The sequence below is a fragment of the Eurosta solidaginis genome, chromosome 3, assembly GCF_040869045.1.
Source record: "Eurosta solidaginis isolate ZX-2024a chromosome 3, ASM4086904v1, whole genome shotgun sequence".
Classification (NCBI taxonomy): domain Eukaryota; kingdom Metazoa; phylum Arthropoda; class Insecta; order Diptera; family Tephritidae; genus Eurosta; species Eurosta solidaginis.
In genome coordinates, this window is record NC_090321.1 from 154784881 (window position 1) to 154811869 (window position 26989).

The following is a 26989-nucleotide window of genomic DNA, read 5'->3' on the forward strand; positions in this document are numbered from 1 at the left end:
AATCGATTGCATTGATTCTCATAATGTTGGTCGAATCAGCTGTTAAAAGGTTACCGATACGGTTACCGATAAAGCACCAATGTCTCCAGCTTTAAGCTGGAGTCATTGGTGCCGTATGTCGTATCGCTGTATCCGTATCCCTAACGTAATCAGCTGTTTATCGTTACGACGGTAAACCAAAACCCAATTGGTTGGCTACGATACGGTTACGACTTTAGCGGCACCAATAATCGATTGCATTGATTCTCATAAGGTTGGTCGAATCAGCTGTTAAAAGGTTACCGATACGGTTACCGATAAAGCACCAATGTCTCCAGCTTTAGGGATACGACTACAGCGATACGACATACGGCACCAATGACTCCCGCTTGAGAAGTATTGGATTTCGTAATGCACATTTTCGCTGCTGGGTAGTAATCCATGGCTCCAACAGTAGCTGAATGGTGAGAACAACTAATTCAGAGGCTTGTATAATCGCACATCGCATTCAGCTAAGTTAGTATGGTTATTACGATTGTTGCTATAACAAGTGTTCCAATTTCTACGCTCTGATCTTTTTCTGCAAAATAAAAAACGATTTTTTTTGCATGAAATAAATCTCATATCCTTGAATTTTTTTCATAACGAGCATATTCGGTATATGATGTCGATTTAATTTATGTGTTTTTCTTTATGTAATTGTTTATGAGTTTTGCTATTAAATGTGCCAGAAGTTGAAAAATATAATCGACATTTTGATCAAGTTTTATTAATAACTTATACATCGACGTATGGACGCTATTTACATATGTACATATTTATACCATATTAGTGCATGTACATATGTATAAGATAGCAAACTAGTATGTAGCTGTCGTTCGTATTATCAATTTAAGAGCAATAAACATACATACATATGCACATATAGGCAGACAACATTTTCATCACGGTTGCCACGTTAGCGCATTTGGACCAAAAATTGTCACATTCAAACCCCATTAGGTCCTTTTTTCAATTTTGGTCCTTTTTAGGCCGTAGCGACGATTTTGGTACTTTTTTTTCACTGAGGCAAAAATTCAAAATACTGTCCACAAAATTTGCCACACATTCATTAAATCACATATAATTTTCAATTTCAATGCAATTCTTACCACAAAAATTGCTCAGGCAATAAATTGTAGCAGAAGAATGACATTTAACCTGGGAGATATGTAGTTTAGGCGAGGCATTAAAAAGAGAAGTGTTGGATCTTTGGGCAAGGCACATTGTCATTAATTTCTATTGAAACAACGGATTTATCAGAAAGAAATATTATTTTCGTGGCTAGATGTTTCAATCGATTATCAAACAGTTCTTGTCATTACGTAGATGAGAAAAGAAATTATTTCAAATGCACGTGTATTTCTAATAGCGTTTTCTTTTCTGAAAAATATGTTTGCCTAAGTAAATGGTAAAAACTTAATAGAGTTACTCCTACTCTGGAAAAGTGCCAACTTTTATAGTGCATGAAAAGAATATAAATGGCTACGCTGAGTATCAGCTGATTCTCACAAGCGCGTTGTCAATAATAATAAAAATTCATTAGCAATTATTGCCTACATTTAAATTTTCTTCGGTAAAAATTTGTGAAGTTACGATAATAAATTGTCACGATCAGCTGGTTTGGCAGGGTTACAATGCCACACCATCATTTTATGAAAGGAAGAAGTATAACGCTTTTTCGTTGCGAGCAGGTAACAATTTTCACAAAGGATCGAAATACCCGACAAAGGCGTTGCCTGTTTTTTTTTAGAATAGATCAAAATATATTTATAACCATTGTGCAGCGTACAAAAAGCGTAATACTTTTGCCAGAAAAGAAAACGCTATAAGAACTATGTTTTAAATTAAATGTACTTGCCACTTACTTAATTTAGGTTCGAGAGATTTTGAGAGTATATGTATGACAACGTCCAAACAAAAGGTAACACCTTTAAAATTGTTTACAAAGAAATTCAATAAAAAAATTTTGAAAGCATTACTTCTCGTTTGGAACGTCGATAATTAAATGTTTTCCACCCAGCTGAAAGCAGCTCAATGAGTTTAAGGAATTATAGGACTATTGTGGTGTAAAGCCACCCAAGATACTTGAAAACTAAGTACCTTGGCACGTGGTATATTTTAACTGGAAGACAGAAATAATTTTTTAAAGCGATAACTTTATAGATGTACAACAAAGAGGGTATAAAAAAAATTTTATTTTTATATTCAGCTTTTGAAGCAAATGCAAAAGAGACCTGCTTTCGGAGGAAGGGTTTTGTGTAAAATTATTCTCGTAGGTGCTTGCAGAACCCCATAAACGTCAATAAAAACACTGTTAACTAGTTTCCCGTACCTATTTACATGTAATCCGGTTCCGTTGTTGTACAGTTGAAACTTTTTAGATGCTCGGTTTTATATCTGAGGCCTCGGGCTAGATTCAGAAAACGTGAGTTCAACACTCACACTTACTGAATCTAGTATCTGTTGTGGAGTTTAAACGTTTAAGGAAAAAGTAAGCATTTATAAAAATAGCATTAACATAATTTCTTATTTTGGTTTACGATTTACTGGCTTTGCCACAACGCAAATTTTTTAACCAATCCTTACTAAAACCTAACCGCGCTATACATTTTATTTCATTGCAATCAAGAAAAACTAGGTTCACAACGTTTGGTTGGTGAAAGACGTAGAGTTATCCGAGAAATGTGAAAATGTAACACCTAAAGGTAGACATTATTTTTGTTTGTATAGTTTGAATTAAAGCCAAGTGTCTCATATTCGAAACCATGCAAATATCCTGAAATTTTTATATTTTACAACGAATTCAACACTCTAGTAATTTGCCGAATTCTTTGTATACAAACAAAATAAAACTAAAATTTGGACCTTTTTTTGAGATTTGGTCCTTTTTTCGATTAATTTTGATCCCAAATGAAAACGTGGTGTGGCAACCGTGATTTTCATGCAAACATACATGCAAATGTTGGCCACAGTGTTAGTGAGCACTCGGTTAGAAAAGCAAGTTTGATTGCATTGTCATTGTGGTTGAGTACAATAAAATTTGCAGTAATAAGATCGGTAAAGTAATGAAAAAGCAACTACAATAACTTCTTAATGAACAGTGGCCATTTTTTCACGTTCCCAACCGACTATTGACCGAATCAAATGCAATTGCGGAGTTCATTAAAATATTTACCCCGCTGACCGACTAACGATTTAAAGAGTAGAACCATTATTACAATCTCATCCCACTCCCATTGAAAGATAGCTATTAATTTATTTGAGACAATGAAAATAAATCGAGGTTTTGCATATGTATGTATGTACATACATTACCTATCAATTGTAGTAACAAATGACGAAATATAGATATGTATGTACATATAAACCGGCAAAGCTGCAAAGAGTAAAGGCTCCATTACTGATACTTATAGCATAGACTTGACTTGACTTGGCGTAAACTTGGCATCTTAGCCACGATTATACTCCACTTAGCGCATGCAATCTGGCATCATAATCAATAAATGTCAATTTGTATACAAAATGTCAAAATGAAATGGAAACAAACGAATGGCATCTCAAAATATAAACGTCACTTAGAACTTACATAGAAAATCAAAATTCAAGAGACTTCTAAGTCAAGTTAAGTGTTGCTAAGTTTTGAGTAATCAGTAACATGCAATGTTCATTTAACAGAACTGTAAGTGACAGTTCTCAAGTCAAGTCAAGTCTATGCTAAGTATCAGTAATGGATCCTTAAGCGCCCATTACTCATACTTAGCATAGACTTGACTTGACTTGAGAACTGTCACTTACAGTTCTGTTAAATGAACATTGCATGTTACTGATTACTCAAAACATGGCAACACTTAACTTGACTTAGAAGTCTGTTGAATTTTGATTTTCTATGTAAGTTCTAAGTGACGTTTACATTTTGAATTGCCATTTGTTTGTTTCCATTTCATTTTGACATTTTGTCATAAAAATTGACATTTATTTAAAAATAAATTTCAACGCTGATTATGATGCCAGATTGTATGCGCTAAGTGGAGTATAATCGTGGCTAAGTTGCCAAGTTTACGCCAAGTCAAGTCAAGTCTATGCTAAGTATCAGTAATGGGCCCTTTAAGCCTGAATGAGAAGTCTGAAAGAGTCATGAGCATACCTCTTCACAAAATGTTGCATATATTTGCAGAGGGTCAACCCATATAACTCTTCATCGGTTTTAAGTAGGCATAAATATAGTCCCAAACTAATACCTTTGGGGTGAAATTGAAAGAGCTTTTATCCAAATAGTTAAGCCTTTTTTATTTTTTTATGAACAACATACAGGATTATTAAAGATAAAACCAACCATTTAATTAAAAAAAGAGACAAAAGGACGTGCGAGCACAAAAACGCCTAATCGATTTTTTGAGAGTACTTGGCTCAACTTTGAGAAAGTGTTAAATATTCACAATGGGAAATTTTGTTTTAATTTTTGTTACTCGTTTATTTTTGATGCATGTTTTTGGGGTTTGCCTTGTATTTTTCATCAAGTTTAAATAACGGGTATTCTCTTGCGAGCTGAGCAATAAATACACAAAAAAATGTTGGGGTGAAAACTATGCTTTGTGATGTACCCAGCAAACACAGTCTCTAACGCTAGACAATTTATGTGGGTCGTTAGACAACTACATAATATAATCGTGAGTCGAGAAAAGTATTAGAAACCTGCACTAGCAATCGAGTCTAGAGTGATTATAGATCTACTGCAAATTCAGTTAAAATTGGCATTTCAATAGAGAAACACATTAGATTTTGACAGAAGAACAATAATTTTTCTCGACTTCGTAATTATTTAAAATAAATACAAATAAACGACAACCTTCGAAGAGAGTTTAGGCTCAGCTTCTCTTCCAATTCGAGCACTCCTTTTAGTTTTTCCTACAAATTGGCGGGACGGGACATACTTGTTTTATTCCGACTACGAACGGCATCTGCAAGGCAGATGCGTTTTCACTGAGAAGCTTTTAATGGTCAACACCGCTTAGAAAAAATTTGATCCAATTGAAATTCTTGTTTCTGAAATTTTGATGTTGCTTTGCCCGTAACGTGAACCCAGGTTCTTCGGTGTGGTAGGCGGAACACGCTACCATCACACCACCGCGGCCGCCGTCTCATTTTATTTCTCCAGTATTTCTCGAGTCCGTCCTCTAACATAAGAGATTCGAGAACAGGGTAGTTACCTAATCAACCTCTAATCTTCATCTAACTTCAGTGTTTGTTAGGTTGTTCTATAATTATGTATATAAAACAAAATATTGTTAATTTCATCCCCAAGAAGTCCACTAAAAAGTTTAATTTTAACAACAATCAAAACAATTTTTGATGTTGCTTGGTACGTGACTTGAACGCGTGACCTTCGATGTGAAAGGAGGATCTGGCGGTGCTCAATGCAACGAAAAAGAGCGTTGACTACAAAGTAGTGTCAAAGTTTCTATTTATTTATTTTTTATTTATTTATATGTATAATATACAGCAGACACTTAAGAATATAGTACAACTAATGTAAATTAAGTATTACTTAAAAAATAGGTTTTTAGTTTGGATTGTATAACCGATTTGGTATACGTTAAATCTAAATTCAGAAAATTTGAAAAATAGTTGTAATCAGACATAGTTCTATTCAAGGGAGCGTTAGCGCCATAGACTGTTCAGTTAACACCACCACGAAAAACAACAAAATTCCGTAAATTTCTGCAGCGCACATTAAAGTTAACTAGCTGAAGTAAAGAAGGACAATCTATCCTGCCAAAGACAAGATCAGTAATAAATGTAACCGATAACAGCGTTCTCCTATCGGTCTGCATTTTCTTCCAGTGAGAAACCTTTAGGTTTGGCGACCATATCAGGGACGTGTAGCATGCAATCGGCTGGCCAATTGCTTTGTAAGTGGTGAAGAGCGTTTCTTTATCTTTAGCCCAAGTGCTGCCGGCAAGAGATTCGAGGATTTTATTGCGGCTCTGGACTTTCGGTACAATTGCGGCTGCATGCTCTCCAAAATGTAGATCCTGATCGAACGTCACACCCAAGATTTTAGGCTGTAAGTCAGTCGGTAGCGTGGTGCCATCGACGTGGATGTTCCATATGGTCGACATTTGGCGCGTCCATGTTGCAAATAAGGTAGCCGATGATTTGGTCGTTGACAATGTCAGTTGTCGCGAGACGAAGAAACTGGAGAGATCAGGGAGATAGCTGTCTATTTTGTTACAAAGCTCATCAATCTGTGGGCCTGGACTGTGGCCATTATTGCGCAGTCATCGGTGAAGGTAGCTTTGATATGTAGAAGTTAAACAAAATTGGGGATAGGGCACCACGTGACACCCCTTGTTTAATTCTTCTTGGCTTGGACGTTTCGTTCCTGAATTGCACTGATGCTTGCCCGACCAGACAGATAATTTGAGGTCCAACTTTTGAAACTTGGGGGAAGGTAGAACCCTTCCATGAAAAGCTTCCCAGTAAAGATTAATCTGTCTTGCAGATACCGTTCGGAATCGTCCTAAAATATGCAGCGCAAATTAAAGTATTTTTTACTTATTATTAAGAATTCATGAGCTTAACACCGGCTTATAATAACTGAATATTCAATTATTATATTTTTCTGAGAGAAACTGAAAAGAAAGAAAGAAACATTTACTGGCATATTGCGATGGTACCATTTCGAAAACCGCCACGTAATCATCATTTTTTTGTTATGGCATCAAACGCTTTGCGGGGAGAAAAACTAAACAGAACTTTAAATAGAACTAATGTACTTTGCACTCCATATCTCTACTGGTTGTTGTTGTTGTAACAGTGCTTCGCTCCATCCAATAGGTGCAACCACTGACAAATTGTCATAAATATACTCTAACGGGAGTCCAAGGATACCTTCAGTTTCAAGAGGGGAGGACTACAGAGAAAGGTGTGTTAGAGGAATTCGTTCCACATTAAAATTGAAAAGATGGTGGTGTCATGTGCGGACACGTGGCATATAAAATATACATTATGTATGTCAGGGTTGATTCTGGATAGGTAAAAGTTTAACCAGTTACAGGATCCAGATCGAAGTTGAGCCAGAGTGACGCGCGTCTCCCTAGGGCGATTACCCTCCTCTTCTGCGAGTTCAGGGTATTTAATTTTAAGAACGGGGTTCCCGGGAAATTCCTGGCAAAGAAGTCCCACGCCTTTTTGTGGATGTCACTGAGGACCTTTTTGTGTTCTTCTTCTACATACAGCTGAGATCTCAGGTGGCGTATTTCCTCATAATGCTTGCGGTGATGACTTCTTCAGGCGGGACTCTTTAATAAGATGTCTGTTGGGATGCCCAGGTTTCTGTATATTGAGCATAAACTGTTCGCCCAGCGTTTCATTTCTCTCTCTAATGGGGGTAGGTACTCTCGCCTCACTATGTAGGTGGTGCTCTGTGGTCATAAAAAGACAGAAAAGTGTTAGTTCTAAGAGAAGTGTTTTGGCAGGCCTGTATTTGCTTCCAGTGAGTAACCTTATGGTTCGGCGAACATATCGGGGACGCGTAGCGTGCAATCGGCCGGCCAATTTCTTTGTAAGTAGTAATGGGTGTCTCTTTATCTTTACCCCAACTGCTGCCGGCAAGAGATTTGAGAATTTTGTTACAGCTCTGGATTCTAAATACAATTGCGGATGCATGCCCGCCATAATGCGGATCCTGATCGAACGTTACACCTAGTATTTTTGGTAGTCCAATATGGTCGACTTTTGTTTTGTGTATGTTGTAAATAAGGCCAACTATGATTTGGTCGGTGACAATGTCATGTTTCGCGACAGGAGAAATCAGGGAGATAGTTGTTTATTAAATTATATAGGTGATCGATGGATGGGCCGGGACCTGTAGCCATTATCGCGCAGTCATCGGCATAGGAAACAATGGCGGGTGCCTAGCAGATGTCGTTCGGAGTGGGCATAGACCAAGAAGGTCCCGTCCCGCCAATTTGTAGGAAAAATTAAAAGGAGCACGATGAAAAAAGGAAGAGAAAATCTACTTAAAATCTCTTCGGAGTTTATCGCGGCTTATATTTATTTCCGCCGCACTGCAAAGTGATATCAACGGCTTTTGTTAACGGTTTGCAAAAATTTTAAATTTGCTTCTGCCTAATGTAGGCGGCGCCACACCAATTTTACAAAATTGTAATAAATTTATATTGTACATATTAACTTTTTTTTATCCACTCATCACGTTTCACCACTTCATCAGTATTGTCGAAGCATTGTTCCTTCTGACTTCGACCATTTTCAATACCAATATATCGTCGACGATGCTGTCAAAGCTGCAACTCCATCCACCAAAGTTTCACAGTAGATCGAAAAAGCTAAATAGCACGATAAGTTAAAATGTATTGAAATTTTATGGAGTTAGCAGCTTTTCATAATTTTTTCGGAGTTAGTGATTCTGGACAATAAACACATACTTTTCTTTTATCACTATAAGCAGAAATCGTCTTCCACTCCACGATTATCAAAAAACGGTTTAAGTAAAATGCGAAGCTTTTACCGCATCGTCGACGATCTCAATTTATGCTCAAGCTATGGTGTTAATGGACTGAACTTTGTTGATCTTAAACATGTAGACCACCGGCACTTGGTAAAATATCGGGGAAAAGTATAGAGGTAAAGTATCGATACTTTACTCAGTACTTGGAAAAAGCATCGAGTACAAAATACTCGAGTACTTTTTGGAAAAGTATCGATACTACTCACTCAGTACTCGTTTCGTTCTATCACTACCTCCACTTTCTCGATCCAACTGCTGCTAGCCTCTCCAAATGAACTACCCTTCTATTTCGTGCTTTCTGAATTCTTTGTATGCGGTAGGCGGCATCACTGATCAGCTTCACAACCTTGTACGGTCCTTCACAACTACACTGAAATTTCCGCCAAATCTCCCTTCAGGAATCCTACCGAATTGTTGTTCTTGTCGAACCTGTGTTTCATCTTACTAATCATTATCATGGATCGTTGGCTCACACTCTGTTTTTTAGCCACTGGACTACTTCGAAGAGCTTGAGCTTGACGGATTGGCTTTGTATAATCAGTATCGTTCAGACGCTTCATAACAATAGTGCGCGCTGGCTTGAACCCACCCTTGAATTTTTTCTGGAAAGTTCTTTTCTTTGTTTAAGTGCGTCCATTTGGGTTTGACAATGCCAGGTTTCTTCTCATAACTACATTCAGTTTTGATTTGTGTATTCCATTCGTTCCACTAATCTTTGCCCGGTCTACTGTTTTGACTTTTGTGGCATTTGTCGAATCTCCTCCACTAGCACATGTTTACTGCTGAACCCCTTGTTAAAACTACAGTTCAGAGGCAGATCCTTTTTATTATAGCGCATAATGCCTCTTTGCATCCATCTTGATGCCATGGTCAACTAAGAAGTCCACTCCCAATATGACTTCATCAACAATCTCTGCCACAACGAATTTGTGTAGAACCTAGACCTTCCTAATTCGACCTCACATGTCACTTCTCCCTGTACTTGGTTGTAATCGCCAGTGACCGTACGCAATCTTGCTCCGTAACGTCTCTCGGCAGCGGCCGTCAATGCTTCAGGCCTTTTCAATGGCACGAACAGTGCAGCAACTTTATCTTCAGCATTCCAGCTGTTCACTGCTGATGCCTTCTCAAATTGAGGCTTAAATACCTCGAAAGGAACAGAGATGAAGTTTTTACCTTCTGGTTGCTCGCTGGAACAGCTGGCCGATTTAGTTGCAACTCTTGTATACGACCTCTCAAAGCATCCACCTTGGCCTTGATTTATTCCTCAAACTGCATTATTTTTTCGTCCATGCGCGCTTCGATGTTTGATGATAGACGCGCCTCTAGTGCTTCTAGTTGTAATGTTATGCGTGTCTCTTATTCTTACAGTTGAAATGCCATATATGTCTTTTGTTCTTCCAGCTGTCATGAAATTTGTGTTTCCTGGGCGTCATTCTTGGATGTTATGCGTGTCTCCTGCGTTTCCAGTGGAGATGCCACTGTCGATGTTTGTGCAGATATCGCAGCCAATATCATGTTCAAGTTTGTGTTCGCCACTGTCTGCGGTGTTTCGTTTTTCTCCTCCATTTTTGTTGTAGCCTCTTCCCCGGGCATTTACACAGAAAATGCTCGACAGTCTCTTTTTCATCTATGTACTTACAATTTCTGCAGTGGTCATTGTGCGGAATACCAATCTTTTCCGCATGCACGCCTAAAGCCCAGTGACCAGTGCAGACCGCTAGAAGTCTACGGGTGTCGGCCCTGGATCTGCCCAGCTGATACCTCGTTTTCCTTTCGTTGTAGTCCGGCCAAATGGCTTTTGAAATCGCACAACCCGCGGTGCTCTTCCATTTTTTTCGGGCTTTGTTCACTCAAAAATCTCGAATAACTCCCTTGGCCACCCCCATGGGGTATACCTACTTCGACACTGGTTATTCCCTCACCCCCCTCTGCGGATCTCCAACGTGCCAGTTCGTCAGCCATCTCATTTCCCTCGATTCCCCTATGTCCCGGAATCCAGATAATGGATATTTCCAGAGTGTCGGTCAGCGCCGATAACATTTGTTTGCATGACCCTACCAGCTTTGAACTAGTGTATGGTGCAGCTATCACCTTAATTGCTGCTTGACTGTCAGAAAGGATAGACACTTTGCCAGCTATGCTCCTGGCCTCCAGAAGGTTACAGGCCTGCCAAATTGCGAGGACTTCTGCTTGAAATACACTGCAGTATGGCGGTAGTTTGAGCGACGTAGAAATTTCTAGGGGATGCGAGAAGATACCAGCTCCCACCCCTGAGTCCATCTTAGAGCCATCAGTGTAGATTAGTATGCCGCTGCCCACTGGAGCCGCTCCCCCTTCCAATCATTCCTACTTGGAATGATAGTGGTTATGTTGCCCTCAAACTAAAGTTTGCGGGGATTATAATCTATATCGGAATTTAGTACTCCAGTCGGGAGTAAATTAAGGATGCTGCCATGCCCCTTCTGAGTATCCTTCCAATACCCAGACTGTCGAAGTCCCAGTGCGGTCTGCGCCGCTGTACATAGTATGTGCATGTCTATTTTACTTACTTACTTAATTGGCGCTTAACCGTCTAAACGGTTATGGCCGCCCAACAAGGCGCGCCAGTCGCTCCTTCGCTCCGCCAACCGGCGCCAATTGGTCACACCAAGGGAGTTTAAATCGCTTTCCACCTGGTCCTTCCAACGGACAGGCTTGTTGTTATTTTTCATTGGAGTATAGTTTTACGTGGCGGGTCCCAAGCCCAGCGCACAACCCGCTCAGCGGGGGGGGGGGGGGGGGGGGTGAAAATATTACTTGCACGTTTATATAGCGAGCCGCTTGCTCCAAGACAGACGCCCGCTTGCAGCCGCACCTAGTGGTGGACAGACGCTGCCGATGAGATCTCCCCCGGCTAGCCCTTAAACCCATTATGTCAGAGTGCCAGGTTGTCGCCTTCTCACATTAGCTCACCGCTAAACGGATGTTTAGTGGCTACCCAGAGGATACTTGGCCGCAAGCAACCGGAAGTAGTGAGCTGCTTGAACCGCATGCAAAAGAATCGCTCTGGCCATTCCCAGGTGAATGGCGGTGAGAAGCTTTTCCCACTTTCGTGGACTTCTACACATGGCTCCACCCTCCGTCTATCGGAAACAGGTTTAAGATGGGGTCCAAAGCCGCAGTGGGGCAGATGCGGCAGGCTCAGGTGGCCCAAACGCACGCAGTACGTTGGACCTTCTGTAGGCTGGTGCGGTTGCACTTCTTGCTAAGAGCTTACCACCACACCATAGAGCCATACGTCAGCACTGGCCGCACTACTACTTCATACAGCCAAAGGACCATCTTCCGCCTGAGACCCCACTTCTTACCGAACAGTTTCGGTCATTCATTTTGGGCAACGAAATGCGCGCCCGTGGTCTCCTGGGAATCTCCGAAGCCGGGATGATCTTTAACGTAAGACCATCGAAAGCGTTTCTTACCTTATAAACACATTGATCGAGAAATCCGAGCGAGAACTCGTCCGTGCACTTGATGACCCTGCATCCACGGCAGACCTCATCACACCTGTAGTTCGGCACTGAAGTCTGCCTCTCCAAAAGGTGCTCGACGACCATCTCAGACAGTCGTCCCTCTATGGAGCTTCACACATCCCACGAGCGCCACCTGGAGGTGATCCCTGACCACCTCGCTATAGGCATGTTTCGCCAATGCTGCCGCCACATTGGAAGGTCCCTCATCCTGCCTATACCGGCCCTTCTTGGTGTCGCGCTCGCTGACCTCGTGCGAACGATTGCGCTTCGCCGACTCTTTTTTCGGTTGTTGCTGACGTGGGTGCATCGCGGGTTCTGTGCGAGAGCGGTCCGGTACTCCTGGACTACCTCTTCGCGCCATACCCTGTCCTGAGCATCCCGCTCATGCACCATGCCGCTCTTCTCATTCTTGGCTATCTTATCCAATATGTACAAAGCCCTCAGGTACCTTGCCCTCTGCAGGGTTCCCGACGACTTCTTGGATTTTCTGCGAGCCACCTTGGCTTGTGCGCTTTCCCCTACTACCACTGGTCGTGCTGGAGAGACAAGGGTACTATGGCTGGTACCCGCACCCTCGCGAGACATCCCCATCAAAGACACCCATGAAAGGCATACTCCTCCACATTAATTCCTTCCAATTCCATAACGCCTCGTAGCCGTGCTTGAAGATCGGATTTATTGCCGGTTGTAATAAATCCACGGTTCTCCAATTCCTTTTTAGTTGCTGGATCTTCAACTGACTCAACTTAGCCCTGTCCTTGTTGTCCTCTAAAAGTATCGAATTTATTCAACAATTTATTATTATTGTTATGCACCTTCTGTTAACGTTCGAATCGATTATCTGTCGAATAAATATCTCCAATATTCAGTATGGCAAAATGGTCTTTATTTACAACTCTACTGTGGCAGTAGTACTTCACAATTACAATTATCGCGTACTTCACTAAAAGCGTGTTTAAATCAAACTAACTGATTCTCCCTCAACTTGCGCTTCTTTTATACCTTTTATTGCCTCGCTCGCATATTTCTCCTAAGGTATAGGCTTTTCGCGAACAACTGCTTATTTATTTCTCTTATATGTATTTGGTATTTACTTTTTGTCTTCTAGTTATATGCGTGTGTATGTGTTGTTGTTGTTGTTGTTGTATTAACGACAAAGGCACTCCCCGAAGGTTTTGGGAAGTGTTATCGATGCTGACGGTCCTTTGCCTTATATAGATCCGGTTCGTTCCGGTAACAAAGCACCATTAAGGTACTAGCCCGACCATCTCAGGAACGATTTATATAACCACATTAAACCTTCTAGGCCATCCCGCCCCCTACCTCCTAGTTCCATGAGGAACTTGGGGTCGCCAGAGCCTCGCCTGATAAATATGTGTATGATACATTCATATTTATAACAGGATTTCCCTCGCGTAGGTGAGGTTGACAATTGGGTTGCGGAAGCTTTGAAGCTATAAAGCTTTGTATTGCGCTTATCAACCCATTGAATCCCCGTGTATATGCGTGAGTAGTAACTTCGAAGTAGTAGCTTCGCTCTTAACTGCTTCATACATATATGTATGTGAAATATTCTACTTGCTGTTAGCGCGCTGCTTGCTTTGGTGTTTACATGTACACATGTGTGGCTGCTTGCTTTTCTGTTGTTGTGCATTTATTTTGTAGCAGCAGAGTGATGAACCAAAATGCTAATATTCGTCATAACACTTTAATTATACTCAGCTGAGCAGAGATCACACAGTATATTAATTTTGTTCGCATAACGGTACCCGGTAACGGCATAAACTAATCGAGATAGATATAGACTTCTATATATAAAAATGATCTGGGCGAAAAAAAGAAATTCATTTAGCCATGTTCGTCCGTCCGTCCGTTTGTCCGTAAACACGACAACTTGAGTAAATTTTGAGGTATCTTAATGAAATTTGACATGTAAGTTCATGGGCACTCATCTCAGATCGCTACTTAAAATAAACGAAATCGGACTATAACACGCCCCCTTTTTCGATATGGAAAATTTCGAAAAAACGAAAAAGTGCAATAATTCATTACCAAAGACGGATAAAGCGATGAAACTTGGTAGGTGGGTTGACCTTATGACGCAGAATAGAAAATTAGTACAATTTTGGACAATGGGCGTGGCACCGCCCACTTTTAAAAGAAGGTAATTTAAAAGTTTTGCAAGCTGTAATTTGGCAGTCGTTGAAGATATCATGATGAAATTTGGCAGGAAGGTTACTCCTATTACTATATGTGTTCTAATCGAAATCGGATAACGAACACGCCCACTTAAAAAAAAAAATTTAGAAGTCAAATTTTAACAAAAAATCGAGTATCTTTACAGCATATAAGTAAATTATGTCAACATTCAACTCCAACATTTGTCGCCAAAGTTCTCAGCTGAGTACGTAATCTTCGGGTCCATCCACCACCTTAATCCGTGCGTTCGTAGCTTGCTTTTGAAGGTTTGTTACCACTTTTTAAAGCCACCGCAATATCACAATGTGGTCGATCGCTATCATCTTCACACCACTGTGCCACCCCTCCGAATCAAAAGTTGGAACGAGCTTACTTGGTTCTTCCCGCACCATCTCGAGTATTAAGGTAATAAGCTTTGTATTCACAGACCTCACCCTTTCATTAGGCATCTATACTAAAGGATTGCTCCGATCAACTAGTGACCCAGCCAATGACTGCGTTGCCACATTACTCATATTCTTGACACCTCCGAGAAAGCCGGAGCCTTAGCGCTATCTCTCTTTGGCTTATCTCATACTTCCGTAGTCGCCTCTTTAAACGTCCTCTTTCTGGCTTGCAGTATTCGAGCTTGTTGCTTTCGAGATAGTCACTACCTCGCTATTGGGGCTCAGCACGCGCCTACGCCAAGCGCATCGCTTATTGCGTTCTTGTCTTCTTTGGCTTTCGACTTCGTTCTCCAACTCTCATCTTTCTTATTAAAATAAGAACTTGAGTCGTTCATATTCGTCGTACAGTATTAAATTTGGGGAAAGAGCTGTCCGCCACAAAAGTGCCCCTTTAGTACTGTGATAAGGTCATCAATACTTCCCGAGGTGACCCGATGTCGGGAAGGCTCAGTTAGAATACAGCCGAATATTTTAACAAAAAATCATATATTCCAAATATTTTGTACTGTTTCTCAGACATTTAAATACGTCAAACTATCAGTTGGGTGCGGGCGCATTTAAAATCCTATGTATGGAGATATTGCACCCTCGAGTAGACCTACAACTTGAGGAAAGTCTCGAGGGGAGTATAATTCCACTGCTGCAAAGTGTAATATTTGTATGGTATCAACTTTACATCTAGTCGATCTGCCTGCTGGGTATTACCAAAGATATATGTATACAAACATACATACTTAAGTCGACGAGTGTAGAGACAACACCAATTAAGCCTATTTCAGCTACCCCACAAGATAGGTGTCTACATATACATATACGTATTTTGTGACATATTTATCATTGGTTGTTTTCGTTTTCGTTCTCGTTCTTGTTTTCATTTATTATTTACGTATTTGTAGTGAGTAGTGAACGAGCGCCAGTAGATCTAACGGAGACCGCATCTATAATGTACATAGCTAAAGCTGGACCAACAAAACGCAGACACAGGCAAGGCCAGAATCACCACTAACGTTGTACTGATTGATCGAATACGGATTCTTTAGTTTCCCGCTTGTTAAAAAACATCTCCCTATTCATTTTTGTTTTGATTGCGTGTACGAACGACGCGAGGTGGCAGTGGTGCTGGTTGGATACAGCCAAAACTGTCTATTAAAATGCTGGTCTCATATTGCTCCGCGAAGCATTGCTTCGTCATATTAAAATTGCTCCTTTAACGTGTCGACGTGTTAACCGACATTGTAAATTCATGTAGGGAAAATTTGTTTTGAAAACATCCTAAAATCTTTAAAATGAAAAAGTGTTCCTAAAGGTAGCGAGTAACGTGACAACTTTTTTTTTTTAAATCAAGTTTAAAAGTTTGTGTTTGTGCAGCAGTTTTTTGTGTATTTGCTCGTTAATATTAAATTTTGTTTGATCAAATTTTTAATCATTTCATACGTGCATTCCAGCACTTTGTTACATACATACATATGTAGATATTTACCTGTTAATTTGTATTTCTTGTGAATATATAAAACAAGTGGATAGTTGGATCAACAATAAAAATAATATATTTATGCATACGATTGATTTCGTTTTCTTTTAACAGGTAACAAACAACAGCTAAAACTTGTGATGTGTATATGAATCTACATACACACACATATGTTTATGTACATAAATAGTATATACAAACAATATTTACAAATGAACAAATATTTTCAGAACAATTTGAGAAACTAACTAAATCGTTACTAATCACGCTTACACTAAGTGTAGAAAATCACAACGACAACCATAACAACAATTAAACAAAAGCAGTCACAACAACAATATTAATCACGTTGGAATAAAAAACAACTAAAAAGTTGGTAGAAGTGAACTTTATCAAATCAACAAGTACAGAGTTAAATGTAAAATATATACACACCTACTTATATAGTATGTACATACATACAAAGTCGTATAAAGTTAAACAAAGTTAAATATATACACACATACGTGTGAACATACATACATACATTTGTGCGATCAGTGTGAAGAGATTACGATTTAATCGTGGCATTGTATAGGAAAACGCCAGTGTGACTACTAAAAACTTGGTGTCGATTGACGAAGTTCATAAATAAATATTATTAAAACAAAAAAACTCTCCAGCAAGAAAGTAATTGAGTGTTGCACGAGTCGAAAATATTAATAAAATACTTAATCGCATATTATTGTTTGTGTAATCAAATTGAAAAAAATTTCTCAATAGCTGCAGATAAAAAGATTTACGAATAAAAGGGGAAAAAATAGTTTTGAAAACGAAAGCAAATATATAAAGAAAATGCCATTGAAATAGGCAAAATATTGTTAAAAATAACTTTGATTCTATTATACAGCGAAAAAAAGAGTGAATACGGCACTATGGTTTCTAGCATTTGACAAAACCTAAACAGCGATAAGCTCTGTCAAAGAAAAAAAAAAGACATCACCAAGTCAAACGAAACTGCTGTAAACAATTACGGTACTAAAAAGAAATTCACGAACAATAATCAATTACATACATACCATTTTCAAATATTTCCGTTGCGAAAATAAAATTTTCGTTACAATAAATGGAGAAGTCTAATAACAAAGAACTCCGATTCCCTTCCAATGAGCACCAAGTGAGTCATATGTATTTGATAAACAAAATGCTGCTGAAAATTGAAAACACCCTACTACGAAGCCACCGTCAACGTGAGACCACCGGAATCAAGGAGTTGTACAATTCCTTTTTTGTGCTATTTTAAACATCTTAGCCGCAGAAGGACCCTTACCAAAAAAAAAAAAAAACATTCAGTGTTAAAGTAAAATATTAGCTTTACATAGCAAGTTTGTTATTAGTTAATGTTACAAAGTTTTATAAGTAAAAAAGTAATTAAATAAATAAAAAAACCAAAAAGGGAGTCATTAATAAAAAAGTGTAAAAACAAACCAAAAACATATAGCCGTATAAAGTAAAATTTAATTTGGTTGTTAGTAAAATAAAAACGATAAAGCAAATATTTGCCCATAAACAAATTGCCAAAGTCAAACAAAATTGAAAACTCCAAAATATGTAGGGCTAGACAATTATTAATACAGTTCTTAATTTAATATCTTAATTGTTGCGTGGCGCAAAAGCTCTCCTAATTATACACAAATCTTTAAAAATTTGTGTTACATCGGAAAGAAATACCAAATGTAAAAAATCACATTTCGGAACAAATTTTGATTTACGGGTTTCGTATACGTTTGTGTTTGTGCGCGAGTGTATGTGTCTGTGATTATCCTTGGGATATATATATAACCGAATGGCGCTTTCGCTGTTGTCGCAACATCAGCAGCCGCCAAATTATTTCGATTTGCAAACATTATTCGATCCATTTTCATTCCAACCACAACAGCAACATTTACAATATCCACATAACCCTTATCAGCAGCAACAGCAACAGCAACAATTCCAAGTGCAGCATTTGTCGCAATATCATCAACAACTAGATGATCAGCAGCAACGCCAACAACAACAACTACTGCAACATCCAACTAAGTCTAAAACTACAGCGGTCAACGTTTCGTCTTTAAAAATTAATTCGACAACGAGGACAACAAACTTTTTCCCGAATCAAATGGAATATATTGCAAATAATCTTCATCAGAATCAAAATCACAATCATACTCCTTATCAGCAACAACAACAACCGAATAACAATAATAATAACGATAACAATAGCAGTATCATCAATAATATCAGAAAAAGTAGCAGCATTATACAGAATAATAACAACAGTCAGGTAAGCGACACTCACCAGCTTAATTTAAATAATGTGATCAATTGGCTTTCAAACTGTGGGTCGCAACATCGAGGGCCCCCAAAAAAAATGTGTTATTGCAAATGCTATACATATAACTAAAAAGTTTTTTTTCTTTCTATTTCTCCGGCTTTGAACATTGAACAGAGCATGAAGCAGAGCCGTACCATTAAAAAGTGATAGCATTTCTTATGATCTGCTACGAGCTACGTCGTGTTTTAGATCAGAGCAAATAGCAGAATTAAAACTCCAAACGAAATGCTATTTTAAAAAAATGCAATTCTATTTGCATTGTTAAGCTTCCATTACTCATATTGAGCAATGACTTGGCTTGACTTAGCCTTGATTCTACATAGCACATACGATCAGCACTGTACTTAATTTATTCCAAAAATTAAAAGAAAATAGAAGTAGAAATAATGAAAACAAACAAACAACCGCTGTGATAGCTGAATGGTTATAGCAGCGGCGCCTAAACGTTGCCGATGAAGGAATTTCGCAGCTCCCGAAATGGATCTATACAACGAGCTTTGGCAGTTGTCTTAATTTTTTTTCTTGTATTCTAATTAAAATTTTTTTCAATTAAGAAATAATGTATCATAACAATAATAATGATAAAATAATTATTAGGCCTCCAGCTCGATCCAAACCCGCGAAAATACGTTTATCTGATCTCAAATAAACGCCAAATTTTTCAAAGTAATATTAAAATAAAGTTTAGAGCTTACGTAGAGAATCAAAACAACATAACAAACTTGTAAGTCAAGCAAAGTATTTCTCAGTGCTGCGTAATCAGTTAAGCAAATATCATAAAATTTTGTTTCATTGAGCATTTCGTTTGGAGTTTTTCTTCGGTTATTTGCTCCGCTCTAAAACACGATGTAGCTCGCATCAGAGTATAAGAAATGCTATCACTTTTTAATGGTACGGCTCTGCTTCATGCTCTGTTCAATGTTCAAAGCCGGAGATATAGAAAGAAAAACAACTTTTTAGTTATATGTATAGCATCTGCAATCACGCATTTTTTTTGGGGCCTTCGATGTTGCGACCCACAGTTTGAAAGCTCTGGAGTAGCAAATGCAAACGCTAGTTTAAAATCGTAGCACATATGATAAATATGAGACCTTATGATTTGGCTAACTGTTTGACAAAAAAAAAAAATTGATATACTTTTTGCGAGACATAAATCAAGTTGTATGTCTAGTCGAGTATACAAGAAAAAACTATCCAAATTTTCCAATAGACCCTTTTTTTCTTTAAATGGTGTGCAAATTGTTAATTCTCCTTAGAAATTTCTGAAATATTTTACAAAATACAACAAGAATTCGCCTTGCTTAATTTTTTCATTTTCAATAACGGACTTTTCTTACCACTGTATGCAGGGAACTACTCACTTAAAATCCGTAGCCAATTCTGTGTTCGAAAATCTATATCAAAATATCTCATATTCGACTTTGGCGACGTCTAACCCCCAAATATTTGTACTTTAAAGTTCGATTTCAAAAGCTGAAAAAATTCAATAGAAAAAGCAAGGTAGATATTTACACAGCCTTTCTTTTGTTTACATGTTTCATATAAAAAATCATTAAAAACAAAATCTAAACTCAAAAGGATCTTTGAGATTCATACTTCGTTCGAATCGGAATTGAGTTGAAATTCTACTTAATTAATTTATGTATTGATCTCGAGAAAACGGTTACCCAAATAAAAAATTTTAACAGCTACAAAACCATATAAGCTCCAACCTATGGAAAATGGGGGCTCGGCTCATAACTCTAGATGTAGTACTTGTAAAGTCGACTAGATCTTCAATTTGATGTAAAATCCGTTAAAAGTATATTAATTTTTTTATTTTGTCACATAGAGTTATTCGCCCCATTCAATGGGTACAATCACATGCCATCAAAGTCTTCTAACGAGAGTTCAAGGAAACAAGCAGTTTCAACAGAGGCTTTGATTCTACATTATAATTGAAAAACGGGTTGGTGTCATGTGAATACACATCGCATGCAGGACATATACTACGTGTGTATGGGTTAATGCTGGATAAGTAAGGGTTTAACCTGTTACAGTATCCTGAACGTAGTTAGGCAGGGGTAACTCGTGTCTCTTCCCTGGTAGTCTGTTTTCTTCTTCTGTAAGGGTAGAATATTGTATATTTTTAACGGTGTTCACCGGACGCGTCCTGGAAAAAGCGTTTACCGATTCTGTGTGGATTTAGCCAAGGGCCTTTTCATGTTTTTTCGATCAAACGGCTGTGTTGTCAGGTGCCGACTCATAGCGCTTATGACAATTAAACAAACTCTGCCTGTTCAGCATTTCGTTGTCCTCTTTAATGTTAAGCTCTGTGGTCTTCCTCTGTAGCTGGTGGTCAGGGGTCATAATGAGACATCTTGTGGCAGTTGTGATTGCGGCATTTTGACAGGTCTGCAGCCTTTTTCAGTATGTGTTTTTTAGACCAGGCGACCAGACTGGTAACGCGTAGCACATGAGCGGCCGGTCAATTGCTTTGTACATGGTTAGCCATGTATCTTTTCCCCAAGTGCTGTCGGCAAGCGACTTAAGTATTTTGTTGCGACTTTGTACTTTAATACAATTTCGGTGGCATGCGCGTTGTATTATCGAACGTTACAGTCGGTAGCGTAACACCGTCGACATGAACGTCCAATATTTGCGTCATCTGTTCCTTCCACATCGTAGAAAAGTGGCCGTGGATTTGGTCGGTGATAATTCCAGGTCGTATGAGGTGAAAAAAGGGCGAAGGGGCGAATCTTCTATGTCATGGAGTGGCGTGTCGTAGTTGACCGTGTCAAAAGCTTTTGACAGGTCGAGTGCCACGAGCACTACCCTACGATGGAGTTTTCTTGATTTAGTCCGTAACGCATTTGAGTGTAGGCGAAGATTTGCAGTGAAATGAGGGAGCAGGACGGTTTCTATTGTCTTCGTTATTGGTGAAAAGAGTGATATCGGTCGATAAGACTTACCTTCGTTAGCTGGTCTCCCTGGCTTTGGTACCAGAATTATCCTTGCCATTTTCCATTGTTAGTGAATGACAAAGGACTTCAACGTAAGGTTTCTAGCAACGGCATGGCTATTCAGTCTGGGCATATTGGTCTTTTTGATGTCTTCTTCAACCTCTTTGGGGGTGATGGTAATGGGTGACACGTCGTGTTTGTGTTTATGTGCTCGTCTGAAGGATGTATTACAAATTGCCGGCAAAAAGTCCGGCTGGCCACTGTTTACCAACACCCGCAGAGAAGTTGCAGTTCTTTAAGTGCTCTTCTTAATTGGCAGGATTGTGTTCATTTACCAGCCGAAAAATATCCAAGTTGAGATTCCTTATATGGGGGTTTTAAGAGTCGAGTTGTCTTGCTAGGTCACATTCTCTTGCTAAGATTGCAGCTTCAGCTGGGAAACAGGGTGCGATTTCCGGCGAATGACCTTAGGGAACGCACGCTCGGCTTGCCTGACATCAGTCCAAATGGGCAGACAGGAAAGATTTGTGAATGTTGTAAAGTCTTCCCACTTATCTTTCTTGAAATTAATAAAAGTCCGTTTTTCAGAGGTGAAAAAATTCGCAGGTCGATGTATTGAAAGGAGTATGGGCAGGTGGTCAGAAGCTTAAGTGAGCAGTGTCTGCAATACGACGCAGTTTAAGAGCCGTGCGCTGACGATGTAAATGTCTGCGAACTGGAACAGTTTACTTCGATTCGAGTGGGGGCATCGCCATTTATCGTGCAGAAAGTTTTTTTTTATGTGATTAGCTAGTTGTCTGCCTCTGGCGCCGACTGGCAACCTGGAATGTCAGGGTCCCTGTTGTGCGGTGAAGTCACCAAGAATTAGACGTTTTTCGCCACTGATATCAGGGCGATAGCCACTTGGATAGCAGGTGGCAGGAGGAATATAGATTTTAATTATTTCTATGTCAACGTCAACTGACCGGATGGTTATGCGTTGACTTTTTAAGTTCTTGCCCCTGTGGCTTTGTTGGGTTGAAATAGACTATATTAAACAGTGTGATGGGTGATAAAGACAAGGCCGCCTTACCCCTTGTGCAATCTTTTGTATGGATGTTGTAGCCATCGCAATTTCGGAAGTCCGACCTGGCAGTTAGCTTTGTTTCTTGAATTGCGGCTATATGGGTATTATTTTTAATCATGTAATCAACTATCTCCGTGATCTTTCCGGTTACCCCACTACAATTAGTTGCATAATTCTGAAGGGCAACGGGGAGGCAGCAGCCAGAGATGGGTGGACACGCCTTGAAGGATTTAGGCTTTGTCGTGTGTGCTGTCCAACTACTGATGGAGTCCCTCGTGTTGATGGGCTGGTAATTGTATTTTGGCGGCACGGTGCAACGAATGCGTCAGTCGGACGGTTGCCATTGCTAAGCTCGGAATATCTACGAATGTGGCATCGGCCAAGGCATGAACTGTATTGGACCGATGTTGCAATCATAAATATTCTTAGCTGGCATACGGAGCACATGGTGTGGGGGACTAGGAGTTGATGACTCACGCGAATTCGTGTCCCAGAAAAGGAGGGGTGGGATGGGGATATATGCAGATGTTCGGCATTGCTTCAATCCATGCTACGTAGATTCTAGTGATGGGTTGGAGCGACCACGTTTGCTGGATGCGCCGTTTGGCGCGAGCAACAGCGGAATGTGGATGTGGCTTGCTGAGCAGCGTTGCTGCTAGAAGGTGCCGGAGGTACGCTTGAGCGTGAACCGGGGGATGTCTTTCGACGCGAACAGCAGGGAGCCACAAAAGTTTTGTAGACATTTCGGGGACGACGAACCTTGTGTTCTAACTCAGAATAACCCGAACGGTGCATCCTCTTTTACACGTGACACAATGGCAGGGGTGTGACCGTTTGAGGTAGATCCTTTTCAGCATATGCAGCAGAACCGCAGCTTGATACCAGGGTTACATTCAATACCTTCCCGGGGTGCGGAGCGGTCCAAGTGCAAAGAGCTTCTCCGAGAATGACTATTTGTAGGAGGGACGCCAAAATTTAAATGGGGTTACACTGAAATGACACAAAAAAAATCCCGAGCCGCTGCGGTGCATAGAACCGGCTGCCGTGGGAAGCGCCGTACTATACGAAAGCTTATACTTTTCTTGTGAAAGCCAACACTTGCAAAATTTCGTGCGAAAACTAACACTTTCGGCCTATGGCTGACGAAAACAATCAACTTCTATTTGTGGATCACAACTAGCAATTTCGATTTCTGGCTGAAGAAAACTAGCAATTTCATTCGGTGTCTGACGAAAAGTAGCAATTTTCTTTTTTGTTTTTCTGCTTTTTTACAGGGGCTAGAGTTGTAAAGAAACATCTTATTAGAGCAAAATTTTTATTGCGATCCACCTAAAACAAGTTTTCCGTAGATAACTTCAAAAGTTACCTTGTTTGAAACTACAAACTTTTCTTTCCAGAAAGTGGACGAGGGCTTGATCTACTCTAATAATTCGTATTCATGTTGTCGTTTATTTAGGATTTGGTACAGCGGTACCTCTTCGTCTAGCTTAATATTGGAGAGACTTTTCTTTTCGAGAAGTGGGCCAGTGACAGACGTTTTTGAAAAAATCTTATTTATGGTGCGATTTGCTTAAAATTTAGTGCAGGAGTTCCCTTCGACAAGATATATATTTGAAAAACTTTCTTTTCGACATGTGGACCAGGGGCGTACCTATTCCAAAAAATATTATTTTTGGTGCAATTAGTTTGAAATGCATTGTCTAGGCATCCTTTCAAAAAGGAAAATAATAGAATGTGGGTGAAATTAAAGAGGCGAAGAAAGGGAAGTTAGGGTTTGGGAAATGAAAGAAAGTGTGAGTAGAAAAGAAGATAAAAATGAAGAAAGTGCGAGGAGAAGATAGAAAGGAGAGAAAGCTTGTGCAAAGAATGAGATGAAGAAGAATAGAGTAAGGTCAAGGAAGAGGAAAGAAGTAGAGTAGAAGAGAGCAAAATCGAGAATGTAAAAGAGAAAATATACTGAGGAGAGACAGGGCAATATACAGAGGAGGTGAAAGAGGCAAGAAGTAATTTTTTTTTTGCAGAAGCTTAAATATGACCAATGCCTCTGTTTACTGGTACAGTAATTACATCGGTGGGAGGAATATCATTGGCAGGAAAACGGCCAATTATCTTTCCATGTAAATCTTATTTACAACAAGTAAAGGTGTCTAAGTTCGGGTGTAACCGAACATTATATACTCAGCGTGAGCTTCAATTGTACATTTCATATCAGATAAATTACTTTAAAACATAAAACGTGGCACCGCCCGTTTAAAAGAAAAATGTCTCCCCATTTCCTCTTACAGTAAAACTTTATAAGTGAAATATCATTGATTCAAAACTATTTTTTGCTAAGTTATAGCTTATTATTCTAGTCTACGACCCTTTAAAACCTTTTAAGCTTGTTTTATATCTAAGTTACCGTGGTCTTTAACCGATCCCGTCCATTTTTATTACAAATATTTTCTGCTACAAGGAAAATATGTGTACCCTATTTTGTTACGATATGTAAATTTTTCTTCGAGTTATAGCTCCCGAAAAATAGAAAATTGCTTAGTCATAAAAGGGGCGGTGCCACACCCGTTTTCAAAAATTTTAGTTTTTTCCAATTTAATGTTATAATTCAGTTTAGATAGTAAAATTCTATTGACACAAAGCTCTTTTTCGCTAAGATATAGCTTATTAATTTCGTCTACGACCCTTTCAAAAATCTTTTATATAAAAGTGGGCGTGGTCGTAAATCGATCTCGTCCATTTTTCCTAGAAATATTTCCTGCTATAGGGAAAATTTGTGTACCCAATTTTATTACGATCCGTTAATTTTTCTTCGAGTTATGGCTCCCGAAACATAGAATATTGCTTAGTCATAAAAGGGGCGGCATTACGCCCATTTTTTTAAGTTTGAAGTTTTTCCTATTTATTGTTATAAATCCACTTGGAAAATGAAATACCAAAGATATAGCCTATTTTATTCGTCCACGACCCTTTTTAAAATCGTTTATATAAAAGTGGGTGTGGTCCTTAACCGATTTCGTAAATTTTTCTTCAAAACATTCCTTATAGTAAAGGCAACCTCTCTGCCGAATTTTCTTACGATAGGTTTAACGATTTTTGATTCACGATTAATAATATTTGTAAAATTGATTTTATCATAAGTTGGCCCATCTTGAAAAATATTTCCAAATTTTTATCAAGAGTCTCAATATCAGTCCACGTGTCAAATGTCAACATTCTAGGTGTATATTTACTAAATTATCAGTTTTTTTTTGTTTTCCAAAATTTTATATATATATAAAGTGGGCGTGGTTATCATCCGATTTCGCTCATTTTCAATACCAATCTATTCTGGGTCCAGATAAGCTAGTGTACCAAATTTAGTGAAGATATCTCAATATTTACTCAAGTTATCGTGCTAACGGGCGGACGGACGGACATGGCTCAATCAAATTTTTTTTCGATACCGATGATTTTGATATATGGAAGTCTATATCTATCTCGATTCCTTTATACCTGTATAACCAACCATTATCCAATCAAAGTTAATATACTCTGTGTGCAAAGCACGCTTAGTATAAAAATGAAAGGGATTTTAAAAATTGCGTTACTTACATCTAGTTTCGTAAAGGTTTATACAAACAAAGGAATTGAAATCGGTCGGCCAAATGAAGCAGATATTCGATGTTTGGTACACTCAGAAAAAATCGTTATAAAACGAACGAAATAAGATCAGTATTAAGAAAACTCGTTTAAAAAAGTCTGTTAAGTACGTTTTTTCTTAACTCGTGACCGATGGGCTTCTTTTAAGAACAGTTTTTCCAAGCACACTGTTCGTATTTTAAGACCAGTTTGGTATTGATGTGTGAACCTTCTGTGCTCATTTGAAGCACTCAATAGGTACCCATTTATTTTTTATAAATAATAATTTTTTTGTCATAAATAACAATTATTTATAAAAAACATTTCTTTATTAAAATCCAAAATAAATAAAAAATAAATGAAAGCGCGATAACCTCCGAAGAGATCTAAGGCCGAGCTTCTCTTCCAATTTGCGTAGTACTCCTCTTGATTTTCCCTACAAATTGGCCGGACGGGAACTACATGTTTTATACCGACTCCGAACGGCATCTGCAAGGCAGATGAGTTTTCACTGAGATCTTAAAATCCAAAAGCACAAGAAAAAATTCATATTATGCATTTTTTTCAATAATTTCTCTTAGTGAGAAATTATTCTTATTTGAAGACGTAATATGCATATATATATACTTAAAACATTTCATAACAAGTGTATTTGTCAAGTTAATAGACTACATACAAATGTAATGCGTTTAATAATCAACCTAATATTAAATGTTATCATAATGAAACTAGGAAATTTATATAGGTATCATTTTGATACATTTTAAGGGCGAAACAAATATTTTCCATGAGCAAATCAATAGTCAAGATACAAAATTGATACTTTTAATT

The 26989-nt window shown here is 38.8% G+C and overlaps 2 protein-coding genes across 12 annotated transcripts in view; both read left to right on the forward strand.

Moving 5' to 3' along the window:
* The first annotated feature begins 495 nt into the window (after positions 1 to 495).
* On the forward strand, positions 496 to 17461 carry LOC137244419 (uncharacterized). 8 transcript variants are annotated; one of them, XM_067773405.1, is made up of 2 exons: positions 496 to 636; positions 16294 to 17461. In XM_067773405.1, exon 2 carries the CDS (start codon positions 17285 to 17287, stop codon positions 17459 to 17461), a length of 177 nt encoding a protein of 58 aa, XP_067629506.1. In that variant the 5' UTR covers positions 496 to 636; positions 16294 to 17284. The 8 variants fall into 8 exon arrangements, with proteins under 8 accessions (XP_067629506.1, XP_067629512.1, XP_067629511.1 ...); XM_067773411.1 differs by having other exon boundaries at positions 509 to 636; positions 16410 to 17461; XM_067773410.1 differs by lacking the exon at positions 496 to 636 and adding an exon at positions 15564 to 15692 and having other exon boundaries at positions 16410 to 17461.
* A 540-nt stretch (positions 17462 to 18001) lies between these two features.
* Positions 18002 to 26989, forward strand: part of gem (gemini) — a 435608-nt gene continuing 426620 nt past the window's right edge. For all 4 annotated transcript variants that reach the window (XM_067773376.1, XM_067773378.1, XM_067773377.1 and 1 more), the window contains exon 1: positions 18002 to 18484. In XM_067773376.1, the coding sequence (XP_067629477.1) occupies positions 18005 to 18484 (480 nt within the window). In that variant the 5' untranslated portion in view covers positions 18002 to 18004. The remainder of the gene's footprint in view (positions 18485 to 26989) is intronic.

Bases quoted from the DNA above. Each gene is read 5' to 3' on its own strand.
- LOC137244419 (XM_067773405.1), top strand. From the start codon at position 17,285: ATGGAGAAGTCTAATAACAAAGAACTCCGATTCCCTTCCAATGAGCAC.